Source organism: Colias croceus, chromosome 8 (genome assembly GCF_905220415.1).
Source record: "Colias croceus chromosome 8, ilColCroc2.1".
Taxonomy (NCBI): domain Eukaryota; kingdom Metazoa; phylum Arthropoda; class Insecta; order Lepidoptera; family Pieridae; genus Colias; species Colias croceus.
Genome location: NC_059544.1, coordinates 1651553 through 1676472, shown reverse-complemented (window position 1 = coordinate 1676472; position 24920 = coordinate 1651553). Strand labels below are relative to the sequence as shown.

Below are 24920 nucleotides of genomic sequence, written 5' to 3'. Positions count from 1 at the left end.
TGGTCTGATTAATTCTTTACCTATTTTATATATAACAATATTGCGAATTGTATGTAAATATCTGCTTCAATATTGTTAATGTTTTATTTTTTTTTCCAGAATCACTGTTAATGAAGACACGAAAGAAGGAACATCTTTACTGCAAATTGGAGGAATTAATGATGTCTTGAAGAAGTATAATCTTGATTTCCAAATAATAACAGGAAACGAAGGGGACTTTTTTGATATTACAACTGAAGGAGCGTTAATACTTGTTAAAAGGCTCGACAGGGAATCACAAGATTCATATACTCTCGGGCTAGCGGCTGTGGAGCAAGGAAAAATGTTATCTTACAAGCAAAATAAGACATCAATAGTAATATTTGTAACAGTTACGGATGCAAATGATAATGCTCCTATATTTTCAATAAACAGCTATGAACTTACTGTCTCTGAAGATGTCAAAATTGGATATTCTTTAACACAGCTATCTGTTACGGATTCTGATTTATACGGAACACCTAATTCGGCTATAGTTTATAATATTACATCGGGAGATGACGATAAATTGTTCTACGTGCATCCAACAACAGGAGTTTTAACTGTTAATCAAACACTTGATTACGACACAGGAAAGACAAAATACAAGTTAGTTGTTGTTGCTTGTGATCAAGGAATTCCATGTTTATGCAGTGCTGCTTACATCGATGTTGGTATTCTCGATGTTAATGATAATATGCCAGCTTTCCCTGTTAATGAGTACTTTGAAAGTATTGCTGAAAACGAAAGAGTCGGTACATCTGTTTTCACAGCAAGAGCCACAGATTTAGACAAAGGCAAATATGGAACGCTGAATTACTCCATAGGACCTACAGTAACAAACTACAACAAAAATGACGATTCATGGAAAATGTTCCAAATAGATCCAATTAGCGGGCTGGTCAATACAAATGCTGTTTTTGATTATGAACAAAAAAATAAGTATGAATTCTCAATCAAGGCTTCAGACATGGGTGGGAAAAGTTCTACTGTAAAAGTGAGAATCGACGTCGAAAGCAGAGATGAATTTTATCCTCAATTCACGCAAAAGACGTACAATTTCGGTGTCCCCAAATCAGGAGCATTGCCCGCGGGATACGTTATTGGACAAGCAACTGCAACGGATAGAGACAAAGGCATCGATGGCCGTATTGTTTATCAACTCTCTACGTCCCATTCTTACTTTAAAATAAACAGAACAACTGGTGTGATCATTTTAAAGAAGAAAGTGGACTCTGTACAAACTTTGTTCGGTGGAGATAAATCAATTAGTTTAGTTATTACAGCTAGTTCTGGTCGTCAAGGATCCTTAACAAATAAGACCGCTGTAGAAATACTATTAGACCCGGCAGCTGTAATATCAGATGGCACAAATATACTAAATGATCCAGCACTAGCTCAAAATAGTGGTTTGTCTGATTGGGCATTAGGATTGTTGATTGCCTTTATTTTCATTATCATAATTTTCGCAGCGGCATTTTTATTCTTACACATGAAAAATAAGAGACACAAGAAAGAAAACAAACCAGGTTTGAGTTCAGAAGGTGTAGGAGCGACAAATAGCTATGTCGATCCTAGTGCATTTGATACAATACCAATTCGAAACACTGGTGCAGTAAATGCAGGAAACCAATTTGCCCCACCGAAGTATGATGAAATACCGCCATATGGCGCTCATACAGCTAGCTCTAATTCTGGGGCCGCAACTACCTCTGAACTATCAGGGTCTGATCAATCAGGTTCTAGTGGTAGAGGCTCAGCTGAGGATGGAGAAGACGGGGAAGATGAAGAAATAAGAATGATAAACGAAGGGCCACTTCAAAGAGAAAGACAAGCAAATGGAGTCGACGATGATAACTTATCTGACGTTTCTGTACATAATACGCAAGAATATTTGGCACGTCTCGGCATCGTTGATACTGGAACAGGAGGCGCGTCGACTTCATCGCGAAGGTGTTCAGAAAACGTTGCAAATAAAGACGCAATTTTGCACCACGGAGCTATTGATACTATGCATAATATTTTTGATGAGGACGGACCCCATGAAAATGATATTACCAACTTAATTTATGCCAAATTAAATGAAGTGACGGGGAGTGATCGAGGTAGCAGTGCAGATGAAGCCAGTGCTGCCGTAGATAGGGCAATGGCATTAGGAGCATTTCCTAGTGCTCCAGGAGAAAACACTGCCGTACCTACAGCAGGCCCTTCTATGACGGGTAGTTTAAGTTCCATAGTCCATTCTGAAGAAGAATTAACTGGGAGCTACAACTGGGATTATTTACTTGACTGGGGTCCGCAATACCAACCTCTTGCTCACGTCTTCTCTGAAATAGCTCGACTAAAGGACGACGCCGTCTCTTTACAGAGTGGTAATAGCGGTGCATCTAGTGCCAAAAGTAAAGGAACTTCAATATCTGGAGGGAAGAGTGTACCACCGCCTTTATTAACTACTGTTGCTCCTAGGAGTTGTCCTGCTCCTTCGTTATCGTGTAGACAACCTCAACATTTATTACCTAGGTCACCTATAAGCCACGATGTTCCTGGTGGATTTTCAGCAGCTGCAGCGATGTCTCCTTCATTCTCCCCGTCTTTATCACCATTAGCTACTAGATCCCCTTCTATGTCCCCGTTAGTTGGGCCAGGTCTTCCCCCCGCCCCCGGTAACAGAAAACCCCCTCATTCAACTATGAGACTATAATCTAAGACCAGTCTACATAACTTTAATTGTAAATAATAACGACTGTTTGCCTTCTAAGTATTCGATTAGTATATTTATTGATCACCGATGTAATCGGATTAGTTATTATTTTAGTATCATTTTGTGCATGTTATTGTATTGTATTTTCCTGGATATGCTCAAAGTGATTTTAAGCGCTTATTACCGATTTTGCGGTAAATGTAAATAACTCTATTCGGGTCCTAACTTTAACTGTATATAGTAGTCTGTAAATTTAGTGCCTTGTATAATATAAAATTGAAGACTGCCATGTTATACGTATTAGAAAACAAAACAGCTTTACTGTAAGCTATAAGAATAGGTATTCCACTAGGCTTGATATTTTGCTATTTTTGTATAAATCACAATCAATTTCAATTAAACCAACAAATGTGTAAAATAATGTTATGTTCTTTGTATAATTAATAAAGTTCTCTGAATCAAGTTATTTCTGTCTTATATTTTCTACTTGAATATTGTAATTAGAGCAATTTTAATACTGTGATTTTCGTCTTAACATAGCACTCCATTCGTAATATTTATCATATTATGTTATTCTTTAAAATTAATTCCATAGACAATAAAGTATTGCGAGTGGAGTGATCGAGTGTAAATAATTGTATTTTATAATAAGTTCCCAATGACTGTATGTGTTGATGTGAAGAAAATAATAAAACTGTACAATTTACTTTTGAGTTTTATATTTTGACATTATCGTTTAGTAGCTATCCCTGTGTAGGTATTGAATATACCCACCTGTGATACCCACAGATACAACGAATGCTTGGTTGTACCATATTTTAGTAATAAGTAAGGTCAATTTAAAATTTAACGATAACAGACGATGACAGCGAAATGGGTTGCACCAGCGTATTTTTTAACATAGTTAAAGTTATCAAAGTTTCAAGTCAAATGACATCTTATTTTGTATTTAACTTCAATTATTTTACGTTAACAATAGCTTTAACCGTTGAAACACGAGCGGTTATAGTTAGTGTTAAAATTATGTCGAATCGATGGAAATTTTCTAACTAATGGTGCAATTCCTATTTTATTACCAATACTTTAACATGTTTACTGGTGCAACCCAGCAGTAGTTTATTTCTCTCTGTTATGGAAAAATAAGTCTAGATATAGTTCTAAATACTTTTCGAAGCAATGGGTTTGATAATATGGCACAAAAATCCCTCTAAAATAAAGAAAGAAACAAGTTACTCATAATAGATAATTAGATTATATTATTTTATTTAGCATTATATTTTGATGGTAGTATAGAGTCCAAAAAACGGTACTTATCTAATGCAGTTAGCAGTTCTAATTAGACCTGCCGCTTAAAAATGATTATCATTTTGTTGGCATCATAAAAAATATCTGATTTTCACAAAAGAAGCACTGTTCTGAGTAGTATTTGATCATTTTCTTTGTACTTAGTTCAAAAAATGTTGCCCATAAAAATGTTAGGTACTTCAAAATTTCACAGCGTAACAGTCGGTTAAAATAAAACAAAAAAGTACTATTAAAGCTCTTTATTTCCTATTAATACACGTTTAACATACATATCACAGTTGGGGCTATTCTACTAAACGAACTACTTATCACATAGTTAGCAAGTCTTTATGACATGAATTCTCAAACCGAACTCAATTTTAAGTGACCATACTCAAATATCAAAATTGGTCCTATTAGAACACGATTGGGCTCGATTTAAATTTACTATAATAGTTGGATAGTATTTTTTCATATGAGTATTTTTAAATTCATCTCAAAATTGAGTAAGGTTTGCGAATTTTTAAACGTCAATAATCGATACATGACGATTTCTACGACGCCTAAGGCAAAAGTTTAGGCAAATACAATGTTATACGTAAAATAACTCGGATTATGCAAAATTGTATTATAGTCAAAATACCTATGATATAATATGGTCGCTTTGGTGTATTTTACGAAATAAAACTAAATTAGCATGTGGAATTTATATACCTAAATAAAATAACAACAAAATTATGTATACAAACTATAGCAAAACATACATAATACATAAATTATCCAATTTTTTTTTTTTTCAAATTTATAAGGTGAGTTGGGGTAATTCCGGAGTCCGGACAAGGGGTAAGAACGTAAATTTGCCGAATACGAGCGTATTTATTTACGGTGGCAAAATTCTGTACTGTCTGTTTGTTTTGCATCGACCTTCAGGTCCCGGGCGTCGCTCCAACGAGCCGCGCGCCTGTTAAATGGATTTCAAATAAATCGTCAAAAAATCATTTTAGAGCGTAAAAGATCGGTTATATTTTTTTTAATAGATCTTATGCTATATTCAATAGAAGTGCATTTAAAAGCATGTCCGAACTTACCCCGAAGTGTACTTTTTTACCATAGTCATAAAAAAGTAAGTGTTGTTTTTTAACGCCTTAAAATCAGAAACTGTTGAGTTTATAACAACAGATTTATTTTAAAACAAAGCGATGCTAAATTAATTGTCACAACATCACAACATCAGTTTTAAGTAGTAAATCTTGAACTAGTGATGAGAAAATCGGGCTTTTGCTAGACCATTTCAATACGTCTAAAATCTGTCCGGTCTTACCCCAACTCACTATAGTAAAAAATTAGTAAAATCAATCATTCCTAAAGCGTAAAAGTACAATTTTATTAAAATTAACATTACCTCGATATAATATTAATAATACCATAGTATATAATCATAAAGTTGATTTTATGCTACTGCGTTTTTAATTGAATGCCTTAAAACTATCGCTGTTTAAATTCCCACCGTTTTTGTTATGATAGATATGCAAACAGATAAATATTTAAATTGTTAGATAAGTCACAACTCTAAGCGGAAATTATTAAAAAAAGTGGGGATTATAAAATGGATACGGATATAATAATTAATAACAAATTAATCTAGTCCAAAAAATTACCTCCCGCTAAACTAAACCCATTATACAATAAATATTATATATGTAATAAAAAAATAACACTGTAATGTAAAATTTATAAAAAATAAAAAACTTGAGATGGAACGAAGTATCAAGTTAGAGAGAGACTGACAGAGAACCACGCGCACGCCGCACGCCGCACAACTCTAGCAAAAAGTGTCGTGACAATTTTTCGTACCTAAGAATTTTTTCCGTCTTCTTTTTCCCCCTTTCACAACGCGCGTTAAGTAACTTCGTTCCAATATACTTATAATTTTACAATAGGCAAATGATCTGCGCATTTACTCATAAATATATAACAATTTAAATATTTGCTCCATACTTAATAATTTAGTGAAACCAATGAGAAGTTATAAAAATTTGCCAAAATGATATAGTTACATAAATATTTTTAATGGAGGATGATATTATTATTTGATAAGATTTGATAAGAATAACAGATATAAATAAATAATTAATAACATAAACGTTTATAATTAAAAATAGTATTATATTTTCCTCGTCTACAAATTAGGAACAATTATATATTTCTCAATACCTACTTACCTTTTCTATTAGGTATTTTTTTTTAAAAACATTGTGTGATTGTATAGTAAATAATCATAGAATTTTATAGTGGGAACTCGCACGTGTGTTGAATATAAAACATAAATAATTGAATCAATTTATAAAATGTCTTCTCAAAGATATAAAAGGAGATTTCCGCTCAGTGAAGGGGATAGGTCTTACATGAGGACAGGAACAAATAAAACGCAATAAAATTGATACCGCACATGATGAAACTGATATTTTTTACGTCAAGATGTTTTTTACATTTTACCACGAAATTCCATATAGAAAAAAATGACATGTATTAAATTTTTGAACAATAATAGGTAACGTGGTCATTTATTTTAAATTTTACGTAATTTGAAAACATCGACAATACAAATCAAACAAAAAATAATGATATCGCTCAAAAAAATCCCAGCAAATTTTTTTACGATATTAACAATTACGATGAAACAATAACCACTGTTCTTTACATTTTTCATGATTTTTTCATCAAAAATTTATAACTTCTCATCAGCATTTACTACTGAACCCTAAAACGATATAACCTGCTACACAACTACACAACTAACTCTTGGTGATATTGTTTAAATGCATGTCGATAACAATGTCGTCAGAACCGAGGGATTTCTTACAAGACACTATGTCTAAATCTGTGGTGGTCGTTGGTAGGGTGCCATTTGTTGCTACTGGCTCCTGAAATAAATTAAATTAACGACTAGTTTATTCTATTTTCTTTTGATAAATTCATGTACATGAATTTATGTGTACATTCCCCTTTTTTCAATTTCCCCTTTTTTGTCAACAACTTACGTAATTATTGATTTATAAGAAAAAAAGGCGAATTGAGACAGTTCTTCATTTAAAATAGAATAACTATTATGGGCAGATTTTACACGTATCGGTTCAGTTAACAAGAGAAAACTCACAAATCCTTCATATACCAATAAAATGTTTTAACATAATCTATGTCTATAGAAACGGGAAATATTAAATAGTGAAAATTATATGAGGATCATTACAAAAGCAACAACAAATTACGTTTAAAAAAGTATTTAGCTCTATTATAAAAATACAGAACAATATGAATAATTATCTACTGACAGTTAAAATCATGCTAATAATAGCTATAAATAAAAAAAATCTTACCATAGAAGCAACAGCATCACAAGCCATCAGCTCATGTTTGGACATGTGCTCCACAATGGCTGCCGCGTAGCAATCGCCTAGCATGTTGTTTGTTGTTCTGATCCTATCCCTGGAAGGTATAATTATTTATTAATAGATTTATGTATTGTGGTCATTAATTAAATGGCACTAGATAAAAAAAATAATATCTTAAATGTCGTGCCATCATTATCAATAGGAAACTAGTCCATTGAAAAGTTACATTTGGGGTCGCATTTTTTAGAGGACGCAATTTTATTTTCTTGATGTGTAGGGGGGGGGGGGCAGTTTGAAGCTATGACCAGACCGTTTTTACCGAGTAAAGAGCTAAGGTCTTACAGCGCTGCGAAGTGAAGTGAGTACTATTTTTCAAAAAAACCTACACATCAAAAAAATAAAATTGCGTCCTCTAAAAAACACAAGGTTAGGCTTAAAAATGTAACATTTCAATGGACTAAACGATTTAACCGATCTTGATAAAAAAAAAATAACTGACATTTAATTAAAGTAGCAAAAAGTTACACGTTTATTGTTTTTATGCAAAGTCTTTAATGCAATTCCTGAATATTGGATCAACTTTGAAACATTGGACTAAGGCAGGATTAAACCTCGTAGATTGTATGCAAATGACAATCATTTTTAAAAATTATTTTCACTCAAACAAGGTCATAACGTGGGATTTGATCCGCTTTTTAGTTTACCATTTGCCACACATTAAATTTTACTTTTCCTCAAAAATACAAAGAACTAACACAAGCCAATCAACAGCGAACAGCAGTGACACATCATGTGCTGGAGCATCGACCGCCGCCAACACAACCAGTAATAACACCATCGCTGCTGACGGTACTGACGCGGATGATACGGATGCCGCTGTTGATGTTAGGCTAGAAACATCGACATATTAAAAGCCATAAAAATGACGACGATTTGTAAAAAATAAATTTGATTAGTTCAGTTAACCTAAAAAATTTAAAAGAGAAATGAATTGAAGAACTCATGCCGCTGATGACACTGATAATAATGATAGTGCTCTTGATGTCTAGAAACATCGATTAAAATTATAAATTACATGTTATGTAACTGAGTCAAAGAAAAATACAATAGCAGAAATTATCGTTGATGATACAGACACGGCTGTTAAAGTTAAAATAGAAACATCGAATACAAATTAATCGTTACAAATAATAATTAATAAAAAATGTAGAAATTGAGAAATGAAGCAAAGAAAAAATTGTCACTGATGGTAGTGATGCTGGCGATACTGAGTCTGTTGTTGATGTTAGTTAGACTGGAAATTAAAATATATCTCCATGTTAAATTTTGTCAGATTCTGTCAAGTGGTTTTTACGTGATTGACGCAGTTACAAACAAACAAAGATACAATCAAAAGAAACAAATAAACAGAAAAATTTCTAACCATATCTAAACAAATACGTTGAAAATAATACAAAGATGTTCTATTTATTAATAAGTATTTATATAAATAATGCGATGGAACGATGATTATTTATTAACAAAGATTAAATGTGTTTTCGAAAACAAAACTTGTATTCTTATCAATAAATTATCATTAAGACTGTCTGCACAAAAAAAAGAAACAATTGGAAGAACATATACCTAATTACATTGACATAGAAAAACAGTCAATTACCAATAGATAACGTAAAACTACTTTAAATTGATTAGTAATTACTCTTTTATATTCCCAAGGGCATCTGTGATGTAAAAATAGAAAAATATATATATGGAGATATTAATATAAATAAACGTGATAGATTTTTACTCTTATAATTATTATAAGAAATACTTACAAAATAGTCGCCAGCTGAGCAAATCCTAGATGCATGCCGTTCATCTGGCATATAAACACACTGGCCACAGCCAGGAACAGCGCTGTACCATCCATGTTAATGTTGCACCCGATGGGCAGCACGAAGCGCGTAATCCGCGGGTCGATGTGCAGCGGCCCTTCCATAGCGCGGAACGTTATTGGCAACGCCGCTGCACTACAAACCGACATGTTGACGGAGTTTGGAACATTTGACAGTAATGTAGACAATATGAACAATGAGATTGATCTAATATAGAATGTTCATATTAATGTTGCACCCGATGGGCAGCACGAAGCGTGTGATCCGCGGGTCGATGTGCAGCGGCCCTTCCATAGCGCGGAACGTTATTGGCAACGCCGCTGCACTACAAACCGACATGTTGACGGAGTTTGGAACATTTGACAGTAATGTAGACAATATGAACAATGAGATTGATCTAATATAGAATGTTCATATTAATGTTGCACCCGATGGGCAGCACGAAGCGTGTGATCCGCGGGTCGATGTGCAGCGGCCCTTCCATAGCGCGGAACGTTATTGGCAACGCCGCTGCACTACAAACCGACATGGTGACGGAGTTTGGAACATTTGACAGTAATGTAGACAATATGAACAATGAGACTGATCTAATATAGAATGTTCATGTTAATGTTGCACCCGATGGGCAGCACGAAGCGCGTGATCCGCGGGTCGATGTGCAGCGGCCCTTCCATAGCGCGGAACGTTATTGGCAACGCCGCTGCACTACAAACCGACATGTTGACGGAGTTTGGAACATTTGACAGTAATGTAGACAATATGAACAATGAGACTGATCTAATATAGAATGTTCATGTTAATGTTGCACCCGATGGGCAGCACGAAGCGCGTGATCCGCGGGTCGATGTGCAGCGGCCCTTCCATAGCGCGGAACGTTATTGGCAACGCCGCTGCACTACAAACCGACATGTTGACGGAGTTTGGAACATTTGACAGTAATGTAGACAATATGAACAATGAGACTGATCTAATATAGAATGTTCATGTTAATGTTGCACCCGATGGGCAGCACGAAGCGCGTGATCCGCGGGTCGATGTGCAGCGGCCCTTCCATAGCGCGGAACGTTATTGGCAACGCCGCTGCACTACAAACCGACATGTTGACGGAGTTTGGAACATTTGACAGTAATGTAGACAAATGAACAATGAGACTGATCTAATATAGAATGTTCATGTTAATGTTGCACCCGATGGGCAGCACGAAGCGCGTGATCCGCGGGTCGATGTGCAGCGGCCCTTCCATAGCGCGGAACGTTATTGGCAACGCCGCTGCACTACAAACCGACATGATGACGGAGTTTGGAACATTTGATAGTAATATAGACAATATGAACAATGAGACTGATCTAATATAGAATGTTAATGTTAATGTTGCAGCCGATGGGCAACACGAAGCGCGTAAAGGTACAAGTCCGAGACGGGCCGCAGACCGCAACCGCAGGCGACACTGTGGCTACCGGCTGCGGTTACCGCAATGCTGCCTGCGGTCGCTATTCCAACTGCGGCTGCATGCCGTGGCTGCACAATGCACAGAACGCAAAAGTCATAAGAATTCACCAATTAAAATATAAATAAACAAATAGTTGCCATGGCAATAATTGGCATTTGCATACTGCAGTCTGCGGTCGCTGCGCGCCGCGGCCGCACGCTGCGCGTTGCGTCTGCAGGCAGCAGTGTTGCCGCGCTTGGAATCAATTTCATAGATGTTCATAGAAACAAGTGCTGTCGCTTGCAGTTTGCTGTTGCAGTTTGCGGTCTGCGGCCCGTCTCTGACTTGTACCTTAATCCGCGGGTCAATGTGCAGCGGCCCATCCATAGCGCGGAACGTTATTGGCAACGCCGCTGCACTACAAACCGACATGATGACGGAGTTTGGAACATTTGACAGTAATGTACTTAGACAATATGAACAATGAGACTGATAATGTTGCAGCACGAAGTGTTCCGCGAGGAACATTCCTCTCGAATGTGATAGTAATACAGGTAATAATAATGAGACTGATTTAATAAATGCCGCGCGCTAGGAAGAATTTTAAAGAATTATTTACTAGGTAGAAAACAATACGACCAATGATACTTAATTAGTAAAATAATTATCTTAATTGAGAATGTTATATTTAGACTCAAAAAAAAATCCAATTTTATCCAAAATCATTAATATGGAAATGCAGTCAAATTACATTTAAATAGTATGAAGTAATTAAAATGATAATGAAAAAATGTTATTGATACATGAAATAATTGCTTGATATCTCCGACAAATTTACATTTTAATTATTTTGTGAAATTCTGATCAAAAAGTCGATAGTTACACAATTCGTACCTTAATAATATTTAAGAAAATCGAAGTCGTTACTCTATTTGACTATTAAAAAACAATTACAAAATAAAAAAATAGCAAATGAAGTAAATTCCTCATAATTCACACTTTTCTATTTTCTATAATTCCATTAAAAGTTTAGACACTATAAAGGTTTTCTAAGAAAAATGAACTCACGTAGACGCAGTAGCCGAAGCCGTGAGCATAGCATGTGATAATCCCCAATAGAACTTGTATGGATTCCGTTTTAGAAACAGAAAATATAACAACTGCATTACAATAAGCTGATAGAGAAATACCCCTATAGCTACTGTAGCTATGAACCAGGCTAATTGGGACATCACTTGAGCTGAAAGAGGAAAATATAAATTTAATATGTATTAACAAAATAATAATTGTTAGAAGGTCGTATTCGTATATCGGCTGGTTTCTTAATTGAGAATTGATTGGATTAAGTTTTGTGAAAGCTTATGCACTATGCAGTCACTTACACTAAAATAATATTTAACCAGTATTTAGCATAGTTTGAGACATTTATAACGTCAAATACTTAATTCAGAAACCGACTGTAAGACCTTAAGGGCTGATTTTTCAATCGTTGGTTAAAACTTATTCATCGAATAACTTATTAAACTACCATTTTAAAAATGTATTCTAATTGTCCGTATTTGACAGTTTACAGTCGACATTTTAAAATTTTCGTGTAATACTTTATTGGACGGATAAATTTTAACCAAGGATTGAAAAATCGGCCCTAAATATTATAACCCAAGGAATTTGAAGTCCACTTTAAATTAAAATACATTGATGGTTATTGTTTCACTGTAGGGTGATTGCCTGGTTATTAAATATTCATTGATATTGATTTGAAGATCGATATGCTGATTACTATTAATTTATGGACCTATGTTTTATATACAGTTTATGCTCTCGTAATTGTGCATTATTTATAAGCATGGTAACCATTTTTTAAATGACTAAGTACGTAAATGTCGTATTTTTATAGTGTCTTTTGTTTTTAACTATTTGGACAAATGAAGAATGCTTTAAAAATGTCAACCAATAAATACTTTAAAACCGTTTATAAAGGGTTCAGTTGTGGTTTTACTGATCTTCTTCCAACTAATTTAATTCAATTATACGATTTTCAAGGGACCATTTATAACAAGATTTACATACTGACCTACATCATCAACACCAAGAATCTTTCCAGCGATCACACTGCTGACTCCGACCGGTGTGAACCACATGACACCGGTCACCATTTTCATTATCACTTCGAATATTGCTTGAAAGAAATCGATCACAACCTGCCCTTTTGGTCCCAGAGTACCTAACAAACTACCAAACACTAAACAGAAGAAAACTAATCCTAGAGTATTTGTTCCCGACCTAAAAATTGACAAAAACATAAATTATATCGAAGGCTTTTTTTCATTATAGAACTAATTAAATTTAATAAGGTATCCATTATCTTGAGAAATTACATACCTACTGAATGCACCATAAGATTAGTTCAGAAATATTTAATTGTCATGTGTTTAACTTTAAAAGCATGGTATACAAATAATTTTTTCAAACACACCATTAGCCAGAATACTTAAACTGAAGTAGAAATTCAGACGTAAAATCAATCTTACCTATATTGCACTACTCGAACTAAAACTCGTTCCGTATCATTTTCCGTTGCATTGTTCGCAAAGAACGATTGAGGTTCTACATATACTGTGTGAGCTTGTTGGAATGCTGCTTGCACTATATTATCTGGGAAGATATTTCTAAAACAAAAACACATTTTGGTAAACTCTGTTAAATAGAACGATGATGCTTTATGTGAAGAACATACCGGCCAATATCCAGAAGACTGTCCAATATATTATGATCCCGATTCTGAACTATTCGTCCATTATTCTCCTTCAAATCAGATTCGCCTGGATGAATAAGCACAGCCAGTAGTATACCAAGGAATGCGTTAAACATTGACGTCAAAACAAAATACGACAACGTCCGTAAAGCTATTTTACCACTCATCTTAGCATTAAGGCTTGCAGAGCCAGCGATCAAGCTCGCTATAATTAATGGTAAAATCATTAATTTGAGGAGCCTCATAAATAACTCTCCGGGATACGAAATAATCATGTGGGCATCTTGGCCCAAGTGATACGGTCGAAGACCAAATCCTGGAAATGAAAAATATTTGCAATATGAAATTTATTTTGAAGGATAGCAAAGATCAAACAGAACAAAAGAAGTTCACTTTACTACGATGTTATAATATGACACAAAAGAAAAAATGTCGCATTCCTCTTAATCTTTAAAGTGTTTATAAATCACATTATCAAATATTTTATTATTAAAAAGGCTTTTGATCTTCAATGCAATTCAGTTAAGCCAATTATTATACATTTCTAAGTTTTCATAATACGGAATTGTGCTACATTAATTGATGTGATTTTATTTTATAATCAGCTTGCAGCGACCTTGCACCGTATTTAACTAGGGTGAAAAATTGTTACTGCGTTAATTTTTAAATATTTTTTTTAATAGCAGGTATTTATACGTTTATATGCGTTCTTTTATACTTGAAATTTTAAAGAAAATATCAAAATTCTAGTTGTAAAGTCATATTAGACACAGAAAGTACCTATTATTTCACAAAACTCAGATTCCTTTGTCATCAATAAAACTGCACTCATTGTTATTAATCAATAATACTGACCTACAGCAATCCCACTGAGAACACCAGCCAACGTTACCACCAGTAAGGTGTTATCCATGAACCACTTCCTCATTCCCGTGTATTCGACAGGCGCAGTCCTGCCTTCCGTAGTCTTCGGCCCCCTATCACCTGGGCCCATCTTTGCGAATAAATATTCTGAAATACGGTCACCTTTCTCCATTACAGGTGAAAATTTCTTTTATAGTCCAGATGGCTGGACTTAATTTGGGCTCTTTCGTTGATTCCAATTGTATGGCAGTGGTGAATATGATACAAATGGTTAATTCTTTTGTTCTAATGCTAGTTACAAATTTTGGTTTAAATATGCATGTTTATGGGTTGGTCACTTCTTTTAATACGTTTTACGAGTCCTATTGTTGATATCAATTCAGTCGTAAGCACTTTACTTGCTCGCGCCGCTCCTGAACGCGAAGTCTCATATTAAATTGAAAGCCGAGGCTTTTGTTGTTTTTGTGTCAAACGAGAAGCCATACTGATATGCGCGCGCATGTTTCGCTTCAATCATTCACTGTTTTGTAATAGCATCAATGGATGAAGTACATTAAATTATCGGTCATACGATTTCATTTAGCGCATACTACAAGAAGCAATACATGCATTGAAGGAACGTTAAGGAAGCATTTCGTAGAATTGATTGTGACATGCGCAGTACAGTTACTACGCATATAGCAACGTGACCTATACATACTTATAAATAATGGTCTTTTTCCTGTATTATATATCTTTCAATGAATGCACTTCGGAGACAATGGTTTGGGTTGGGGTGACAAAACTATATGTATATATGACCTTATGCAATAGAATTCTGTAATTCTACAATTTAGCTAGTATCGTGAAGGTAGTGGAAACATCGAAGTATTTTTAGCAGTCATTTGCTTTCCTTACGCTTTTGTTTCAAAAAAGACAGATAAATATGTAAATTTTAGTATGTATAAAACTGGCAGTATGATAAAAAAAACTCAATAGCTACAAATGCAGAGGCTTTGACATTTCATTAAATCAATATTTGTTCAGCAAAATCTTTAATCATCGCAAATTCTTCCGACTGTAGGGATTTGGTTAGTAAGTTTATCTATGTTTGTTTTAATAATTACTAGCTTTCCGCCCGCGGCTTCGCCCGCTTTATCTAAAACCTAATAAACTATCCGTTGCGTAGTTTTAAAGATTTACATACATAGGGACATATAGGGCGACTTTGTTTTATACTATGTAGTGATTTATAACTAAGTGTATGACTCTCATCAATACGACATTCACGAATTTATCATTCTGTCTCAAAATATTGTAATTCCGTTTTCACGTCCTATTTTGAATGCTTTCATCATTCCGACAGTTGCCGGTCGATCGCTTCTTCCACGTGCATGTCTGAGTTTTAACAAGTGTTCAATATTATTAATTTAATAATGCTCTAATATCACTAATATTGTTATGTCACTGCCATTGATCATCTTGGCCTTACGTTGCCAATAGTGTTTTAAAAATAAACGTAGTATATTATTAGATTAGAATTCTTGTTACGTTGTAACAATATATTGCATATTGCATAGCCTGGATACTGCTGCAGACTATTTTATACAGTCTATTGTGTTTTCAGTTTTGACTCTTTGGTGGAACAAATTAGTTATTACATAGGTTACCTACTTGTTATCACTTGTTACTATATTGTTTTCTTTATCATTTAAATTGTAATTTTACGGTGTCATTGTACTGACATTTTAATGTAAAATTATAGATTAATATTATATTGTAATCTTCGTATATCGTTATTTATTATCGAAGATTGTAATAAAGAAATAACCTCTATTTGGAATTGATAGCGCATTTGACTCAGCCGAAGTTTTGTTGTAAATTTTCAGTAACCGGTAATATCTAGAAAATATATGTACTTACGTTCTACTGTAGCGGGATATAGGGAGATATAGCTTATACCTACGTCAAAACAAAACTGTGTATTTGGGTTGATTGATGACCACAGTACAGATCAGAGACTTGTACTGTGTTTCTACTGTTTACATGTTTTATTTTACTATTACAGATATTTTTCTTGAATCATACTTACAATATTTTATATAATTTATTCAAATAAATAATAAATTTAGAAATCGCGTGTTCATATACAACATTTTCCTAGTCGTTATCTACGTTATATTATTGGCTCTTCTTCCTAGTGCCGTCAATGGTAAATTTAACTTGAATTCTCTTCCGATTCAAATAGAAGATCAAAGTACATTTACTATTTATCATATTTCATAATATTAATCAATAAGTTTCATTTGGTTAGTTAATTATTTTTTCAACTGGTATTTACTTCCAACCCATCCAACGTTTAATATTTTTAAGGATGTGCATTCAGCTCTTTTAATCTCAGATCTGTTGAAAATGTATAATTTTCGTTCATTGCCTTCTGTTTTATTTATTACTAGCTGTGCTCCGCGGTTTCACCCGCGTGGCTCCGCTCCTGTTGGTCTTAGCGTGGTGATATAAACGTTAAGTGTGCACAGGCGATTATTCCGTAACTATTACAGATATCAAAAAAACTTTAAACTGATATCGAAAGTACTGATCCTAATGAGTAAAATGGCCATAATAAATTTTTAAAGATAAAACGAGAAATATCTAAGTATACAAATAGATATATAGTTGTGGTCATATAATTAAGAACGATTTGAAGTACTAGAAATTTTTATTTAAATAATGTCATACACAGAGATGTGCACCTTCTGAGTAGCAACTAGTTATGTCATAAAATAGCCACATTAATAGAGCAACTAAGTTTAAGAATAAATAATAAAATCGCCAACAATTTTTTTTCAAAACTAATTTTTTTTACCAAAGCAGCACATTCAAATAATAGTGAAGCTGGACAAATAATTAAGAACGATTTATTTATCTGCTCGGGAATTGTTTTGTATGACAGTTTAATTAAAAAAATTACAATAATACGTTGCACGAAAAATTTATAAAGCAAGTAAATACATTTTTAACTAAAATTAATATTTAATAGAATGTCCACGTCTTTTAATTTCTACTTTACACCGGCGTGGCATTGACTCTATTAATTTTTGACATTTTGCTAGAGAAATAGAGTTTCATTCTTCTAAGAAAACGTCGTGCAGCTCCCTTAAATTTCGACAAGTATTTGAAACCTTTTTCTTTACTTCAAACCACAAATTGTCTACTGGGCTTAGGTCAGGGCTGTTAGCTGGCCAGTCCAAAACAGAAAATGACTGCGCTGTTAGAATTTACTTTACAGTGTGTGCAGTGTGCTTTGGTTTGGATCATTGTCATGCTGGAATGTTCAAATAACCGTTAGAACTTCTTCAGCATAAGGTAACATTGTTTCTACCAGTATATTTTTGTATTGAAATTGATCCATGTTACCTTCTATCAATTTTACAGGTCCAACACCATGTCCAGGAAAGAACCCCCAAATTTTCATATTTCCACTACCTTGCTTTAATGTAAATTTCGTGTACTTATGGTCGAAATCTGTATTCGGAGGACGTCGAACATAACGGTTTCCATCGGAAAATACTCTGTTTATTTTCGTTTCGTCAGAGATAAGAACATTTTTCCACTGTCACACAGTCCAGTTTTCATATTTTCTTGTAAACCTAGGCCGGGCTTGCCTGTGGCAAAGTTTCAACATGGGTACTTTCCTTGCTATCCGACCATACAATATTTCTTCTACCAAACGTCTTCGAATAGTGCGTGCTGAGATTGCTGAAGGGTTATTTTCCCCGAAATATTCTTTTCTCAGCTCATTGGATCCTTTAAAAGTATTTTGTTTCGCCATACGGACGATGTTTCGGTCATCCCGATGAGTTATTTTTCTCTGTCTTGGCATACGTGGGACATCCGAAGTTGTTTGATACGTATCAAAATGCCTTATGGCGTGGAAAACCATAGTTTTGAACATTGCAGATGGTCGGCTATCTTTTTATAAGACCAATTCTTCTTGCGAAGTTTTATAATAACTTCCCTAGTAGATTTATGACAACTTTTATTTTTTCCCATTTTTTTAATAAGAAGCAATCACTTTTAATATTTTGCAACACTTAATGGCGCCAAAATTATACAAACAGTAACCTACAACTCTATTCAAATATGAATAAAAGTATAAACTATTTAGCGTTCTTAATTACGTGACCAGCCAGTAAATAGGAATACTATGTTTAGAAGTAGTGTAAAAAGTTTGTCTATTAATTTTTAGGCTAATCACATGCATTAATGAATACAGTGATTTGTTGGAAAAGTATTTCTTTATCGAGAAAAATAAAAATAATTACATGAAATTAGTTATGCATCTTAGTCTGAAAAAATCTTCCCTTTGTATCAGCGTTCTTAATTATATGACCACCACTGTATATAATATTAGGTATATAAATTGATAATACCAAGATGTATATGAAGGTAATGGTTGTATAAGTACCTAATTAATAAGATTTGATTTTGTTAATGATAAGGAAATGTAAGCAGATTGCTTTTTACAGGTGAGTTTATGCATAGTAACTAATTCTTATATCTATCACAAACTACATGAAGTCGCGGGCATAAGCTAGCCCTACAAATATTATAAATGCGTAAGTTTGTGAGTAGGTATGGACTTACGTACATAATTTAATAATATTTGGTTTCTTAGACGAAAAAATATACCGGCCGAATTGATAACCTCCTCCTTTTTTTTTGAAGTCGGTTAAAAACTACCTAGAATTACTACACGGTGTTTTATGAAACTTTATAGTGATATGTTATCACACATTAGTTGTGATAACATAGGTACCTACATGCGAGATATAGAAATGCTTGAATAAAAAAGCCGCGGGCTAAAACTAGTATAATAATATAAACCTCGCGCTTCAAAGGTTTCCATATAAACATTTCTTGATACATAATATCAAACACCATGTTCTAGTTCTTAATACCAAGCTGTTGAGTAGGCTTTAAGCTACCTACGTAGGTTTTAAAATATGAGACATGGGTAGGCAATAATTCAATTATTATTGTTACGTATATTTTACATAATAGTGTTATTTCAAAAGACACCTATCGAATTATGAGCAATGTTACTTTTATATGCGTATTAGCATGGACCAATATATCAAGGTATTAGTAGGTTTAAAATTCCCATGTTTTGTTGATTTTGGGGTTTTTTTTATAGATCGGAAAAAGTTCGTATACTACCTAGGTAGGTACCTACTTTATGAACTTTTGCCAGGTTAGCTATACATAAGTATAATACATTTTTTTTATTATCTACATTCAACAATAACAGAGAAATATAATCAATTGACTAAAAGGTCCGGATACACGGTACGTTTTGATACAGGAAAGTTTAAAATTCACTATCTTCTCAATACTCTTAAACTTTTCTTATTCGAAATTCTTATTTAAATATTATGAAGTTGCAAGCTTCAATCATAATACCTAGGAAAAAGGTTTTTTAATGAAATGGCGAAAACATGAATAAGTGTAAGTAAACGCGTGAATGTTCAATAAATCAATATAATGATTTCTCACTTACCAATAAGTCGTTTAATTTTCGGTCGGTCTTCAAAATCCCACAAGATATAAATAATTTAATTTCAAGAACAACAAATACACCATCGATCGTTGCCGCCAAAACACCACATCACACAGATAAAAAATTTTCTTCGAAATGTAAATTCGAAATTCGAATTTCAAACGAACTGGCACTTATGCATCGCACAAACTTCTTTATTTTATTTTTTTTATTTGCAGCACAGGTAATAAAAGTTCACGACCGGTTATTGATTTAAAGATAATAAAATAAATCACTAACAACTATGCAATGCAGATTTATTGGATGCTCGCACGTGACTGCCTTGTACTTCGTCTTGAAGCAAGCAAGGCTATTTTCATCACAGTTAATATTACTTATTGAACTTTCGAACAGGGACCAGCTATGGGTTAAGTATGGTCGTAATAAATATTGGAACTTAAATTTATATTATTCGGAAACAATAGCTCAAAAATGAGCATGACTAAAATACACTTTAATATTCTATTAAAATTTAAATTGTAAGAACATATGTTTATTGAATGTATTATTTTATTGTTTGAATTTTCATGGTTTTTTTTCTTCAAGAATTTTCCATCGTTTCGATTAAAGTTAAACTCATGTCTTATCTATTGTGGTTAATTGTATAATATTTACCTATCTAAAAGCAAAAATCGTGACTAAGTTAGTAGTTAATTATTATTTATATGATTTTTAGAAGCATATAATTTAAAAACTATGATTTCAGATTTTCAGTTTAATTTCCAAGGTGCTTATTTAACTACGAAGTTATAAAAAAAACTGAAATTAGAAATAATTTTAATTTTTGTATTTTTTTTTAAATATAACAATTCAACATAACCCCAGTTATTACTATAATTTGTATACGTAGTATATTATTATTAGTCTGTGCTATAATAATATTATACACATAAAATTTATTATTTATAATGTGTTAACTGTGATTGATTACACTGCCATCTATTATTTTTTCTTCATACTAACATCTATGATGAAAATGTTAACATTACATTACTTTTACTGCATAATCATAGATGGCTCTTCTACGACAGTGTTTATGAATTATAAAAAACTAGCATTCCGCCCGCGGCTTCGCCCGCGTTTAAAAAAACCCGCATAGTTCCCGTTCCTGTGGGATTTTCGGGATATACATATATGTTTATCCAAGTTACCCTCTATATATGTATACTAAATTTCAATGTAATCTTCAGTAGTATTTGCGTGAAAGAGTGAGTAGGTACATCCATCCTCACAAACTTTCGCATTTATTATAAGTATTACATTTCCCAACGTGTAGAATCAACAAAGCTAAAAACAGTGTAATATTTATGGCTATTAAAATATTATATAATATTAAATAATACATCATTTATTTTGATAAGGGTTAATACCAAGGTACAAATAAAGAGCTTTTTGTAGCGGTGGTATTTTAATTTCTTTTTTTCAATAAAAAAACGCTTATTGTGACATGACTGTAATAGTTAGAGATATGCTGCCGCTGATTTTTTGTAGACAATGGTGTGTTCTAAAAAAATGTAGTATATCATTTTGTTCTATCATCAACAGTTTTCGCAGCGCACGCGATGTAAGGTAGTTTTTTGATATTTTTTTCACACCTTGGATTACGTTATCGTAATTTTAGTAAGGATGCCTATTTTTTTTGAAAATGAAATATAGCCTTTGTCACTCAGAAATGATGTAGCTTTCCAACAGTGAAAGAATTTTTCAAATCTGCCAAGTAGTTTCGGAGCCTATTCAATTCATACAAACAAACAAACAAAAAATCAAACCTTTCCTCTTTATAATATTTGTATAGATGTATAGATAAAAACTAATCAAAATATAATTAATAAACAACAATATTATGTCAAAATATTAAAAAACTCATCAATGACTAATTATTATCTGTATAACTAATATCAAGTCAATCAAGTCTCAAGTCTAGTAGGTACCTAGATACGAAAAAAAAGTATCGTCGTTCTTACTAAAAAATATAATATTATAGACCGTACATATTAATGAAAATTGTCTCATTGAAATAAAGTCTTAGTTGATCTAGTCTGTAATTTATTGTTAATCCTTATTTTGTAACAACGTGTAAGTAAATATAAATTTATAAATATTATACAGTGGATTTCATTAATAACGACCTTGGTTGTAACGACCTTTCGGTTATAGCGACGTCGAACTTACGTCCCTAGAATTTGAAGCATACTTTCGTATAAATCCATTCGGCAATAGCGACTCCGGATATAACGCCTAATTCGGGTATAACGACTTGTTTTTATGAACTATTTGGGACAGATTCCTAGAAATTCATTGTGGATATTGAGACGGAGTCGGCAAAGGCGCAAAGACTCATTCATCAACTTTAACTATTAAGCTTGTATTATGTAGGAATGTAAACAAAGGATAAGAATCTTTTGTTTACATTCGCAGATGGTCAAGTGATTTGTTTCTGTGTAGGATTACTTAGCACGTGCATGAAGTTAAAATTATGAATCAGTTACGTATCAATTTCCAGTGAGTAAACATCGTTTCTTAAATATAATATAATAACTACGTATATATAAATAACTACGTATGTATATATACATAATGTACGTGATTTTTTATTATTTCGGATATAGAGACCTCCGGATATAGCGACAACATTAAAGTGGTCCCTCCGCCGTCGTTATAACCGAAATCCACTGTATTATATTTATAAATTCCACGTGTAAGGAAATAAAATCTATCTATATATATTTATTTTGTACAATTCTGCCAACGATTTCATCCGCGTGAACTACGCCTAGGTACGTTTTTTGTTTTTATTATATTACTAGCTTTCCGCCCGCAGTTTCGCCCGCGTTTTGAAAGAAAAACCCGCATAGTTCCCGTTCCCGTGGGATTTCCGAAATGAAACTTATCCTATGTGTTATCCAAGTTACCCTCTATATGTGTGCTAAATTTCATTGTAATCGGTTCAGTAGTATTTGCGTGAAAGAGTAACAAACACACACACACACATCCTCACAAACTTTCGCATTTATAATATTAGTTGGATTAACTATTTGTTTAATACAAACTTACTAAATAATAAAAAATCAATGATTCCCCTCGATGAGTCAAGCGGTAAAAATTATCATTTTAAACGGAAGCTGCACGTTCGATAACTAATACTACTTACATACTCATTATCAGTGACATTGATACTTACTATTTAGTAAGTTACTAAATTGGAATTTGTCATACTTTCTTTACATACTATTTGTAGGGATTTTTAAATAAAAAAAAGGACCAAATTAGAAAAAGAAGCATAATCTCTGTTATCCTTTTTTGCCTTTTTTACTTTACTTCGCTAACTAAGAATTGAAATTAGAATCAAATTTCCATATGTTGGGTAACTAGGTATATGATTCAAATTATTAATTTGAAGAATAATAAATATTCAGTCAAATTACTTACATAGTACTTACATACCTACCCATTTACTCGGTTTTCAATTTTTCGATCCGATGCAACTTTTTCCTGATTTAAATTTTTCTTTTACGCAAGTATTTCCAACCACACAAACAGATAAAGCCAAACAAATCACTGTTAATTATTTGAAACTACCTTTTTGAATCTTGATAATATCATGAATAATATAAATTTTAATAATACCCTCAAACAATTAGCTTTTTACTTCAAAACCCTTTTTATAAGATTTCTTGTAAGTACCTAAATTTTTTTGTATTGTTACTTTTTCATTTATACTGATTCGTTTGTTTATTAATTAACTAATGGCGTGCAATTATACTAACGTTCAAATTGCTGCTAAAGTATTTAATTACTTTATTATATCCAGTAAAGCCATAATTTCTTCTCATGCACCTATTTTATTCAAAAAAGCCTACCATAAAAAAAGGTTATTTTTATTTCTTCTGTTTGATAACGTATGACCTCTTTGGTACAGTGGTTAATGCCTGAGCAATGAGCATATTATAATAATTAACTGAAGGTCCGGGTCCTGTCTACAAAAAGGTAAGAATATATTTTAGTAGATACAAATACCTAGAAATAAAACTGACATATAATATCATATTCACTGCGAAAAAGAGAAAATATTCAAGTTCGTTCAATTTTAAGCTATTGCATAGCTTCTATCGCGGGCCTAGAGCGCGGGGACCGAATGCGGGGACAGAAATTCCGTAACGAAAAAACCTCACGCTCCCCACGGCTTGAAGGCATAGCATGCAATAGCTTTACAGCGGCCGCGGCAGTCCCCGAGTGTCACACGTCGTTTTTTTTTTCAAGACGTTTAAATCACCAGGCACCACATAAACTACAAAATTGAGCCGTCTAAGCATTTAAACAAGAAAGCCTCTGAATCATCATTATAAATTTACTATTCCAATAATGTAATTAGCTAATGCGATATAAAACAAACTTCTCTATTTACTTCGTCATAACAATTTTATTGAATACATAATATTATTACATTATCTTTAACGACTGTCAGTTTAGTAATCGCAATGGTAGTGAGAACATGTGATTGTAAACAAATATAAACAATGTTTATTTTTAACATTTTTATATCTATTTTGTTTATTAATAATTGTAATTGTGACGTGTTTCATATAAAATCGTTGGTGTCATTTCAACCAAATGTTGTGTCGGATTATTTCGGTTATTCGGTAGTTTTAAATAATTCAGAGTAAGTTTTATTTAATTGATGATAAGTATTATTCGGTCAGTGCTATCTAAACTTTAGGTTTCCATTATATTCATTTTGACAACAATTTGAGAGAACAAATACCTAATCCCGGCTTAGGTATCCATACTAATATTATAAATGCGAAAGTAACTCTGACACAGTGATTGAGTAACAGACAGACAGACTGTCTGTCTGTTACTCAATCACGCCTAAACTACTGAACCAATTTGCATGAAATTTGGTATAGAGATATTTTGATACCTGAGAAAGGACATAGGATAGGTTTTATCCCGGAAATCCCACGGGAACGGGAACTATGCGGGTTTTACTTTGACTGCGCAGGCGATGCCGCGGGTGGATTAAGC

The 24920-nt window shown here is 33.2% G+C and overlaps 3 protein-coding genes across 5 annotated transcripts in view; 2 read left to right on the top strand and 1 right to left on the bottom strand.

Moving 5' to 3' along the window:
- The window catches only part of LOC123694098 (protein dachsous), a 218056-nt gene extending 214631 nt beyond the window's left edge, over positions 1–3425 (top strand). Inside the window, exon 15 of the mRNA XM_045639407.1 lies at positions 100–3425. Within this exon, the coding sequence (XP_045495363.1) occupies positions 100–2719 (2620 nt within the window). The 3' untranslated portion in view covers positions 2720–3425. The remainder of the gene's footprint in view (positions 1–99) is intronic.
- Positions 3426–5914: 2489 nt separating this feature from the next.
- Positions 5915–20183, bottom strand: LOC123693615 (excitatory amino acid transporter). 3 transcript variants are annotated; one of them, XM_045638797.1, is made up of 10 exons: positions 19857–20183; positions 14312–14467; positions 13439–13772; positions 13233–13370; positions 12776–12984; positions 11770–11941; positions 9213–9407; positions 8151–8285; positions 7381–7489; positions 5915–6927 (listed from the first exon to the last, which is right to left on the bottom strand). In XM_045638797.1, the coding sequence occupies exons 2-10, from the start codon at positions 14448–14450 to the stop codon at positions 6799–6801; spliced, it is 1560 nt and encodes a 519-aa protein (XP_045494753.1). In that variant the 5' UTR covers positions 14451–14467; positions 19857–20183; the 3' UTR covers positions 5915–6798. The 3 variants fall into 3 exon arrangements, with proteins under 3 accessions (XP_045494753.1, XP_045494752.1, XP_045494755.1); XM_045638796.1 differs by lacking the exon at positions 19857–20183 and having other exon boundaries at positions 14312–14936; XM_045638799.1 differs by lacking the exons at positions 5915–6927; positions 7381–7489; positions 8151–8285; positions 9213–9407; positions 19857–20183 and adding an exon at positions 10571–11119 and having other exon boundaries at positions 14312–14945.
- A 4191-nt stretch (positions 20184–24374) lies between these two features.
- Positions 24375–24920, top strand: part of LOC123694029 (integrin alpha-V-like) — a 34199-nt gene continuing 33653 nt past the window's right edge. The window contains exon 1 of the mRNA XM_045639324.1: positions 24375–24555. Within this exon, the coding sequence (XP_045495280.1) occupies positions 24413–24555 (143 nt within the window). The 5' untranslated portion in view covers positions 24375–24412. The remainder of the gene's footprint in view (positions 24556–24920) is intronic.

Excerpts from the sequence above, each read along its gene's own strand:
- LOC123693615 (XM_045638796.1), bottom strand. The coding sequence starts at position 14,492 with ATGGAGAAAGGTGACCGTATTTCAGAATATTTATTCGCAAAGATGGGC. Across the intron at positions 13,773-14,311 it reads TCTCAGTGGGATTGCTGTAG|GATTTGGTCTTCGACCGTAT; the intron begins GTCAGTATTATT and ends TTTCATTTCCAG. Across the intron at positions 7,490-8,150 it reads TTCGCTGTTGATTGGCTTGT|GGATAGGATCAGAACAACAA; the intron begins GTTAGTTCTTTG and ends TATACCTTCCAG.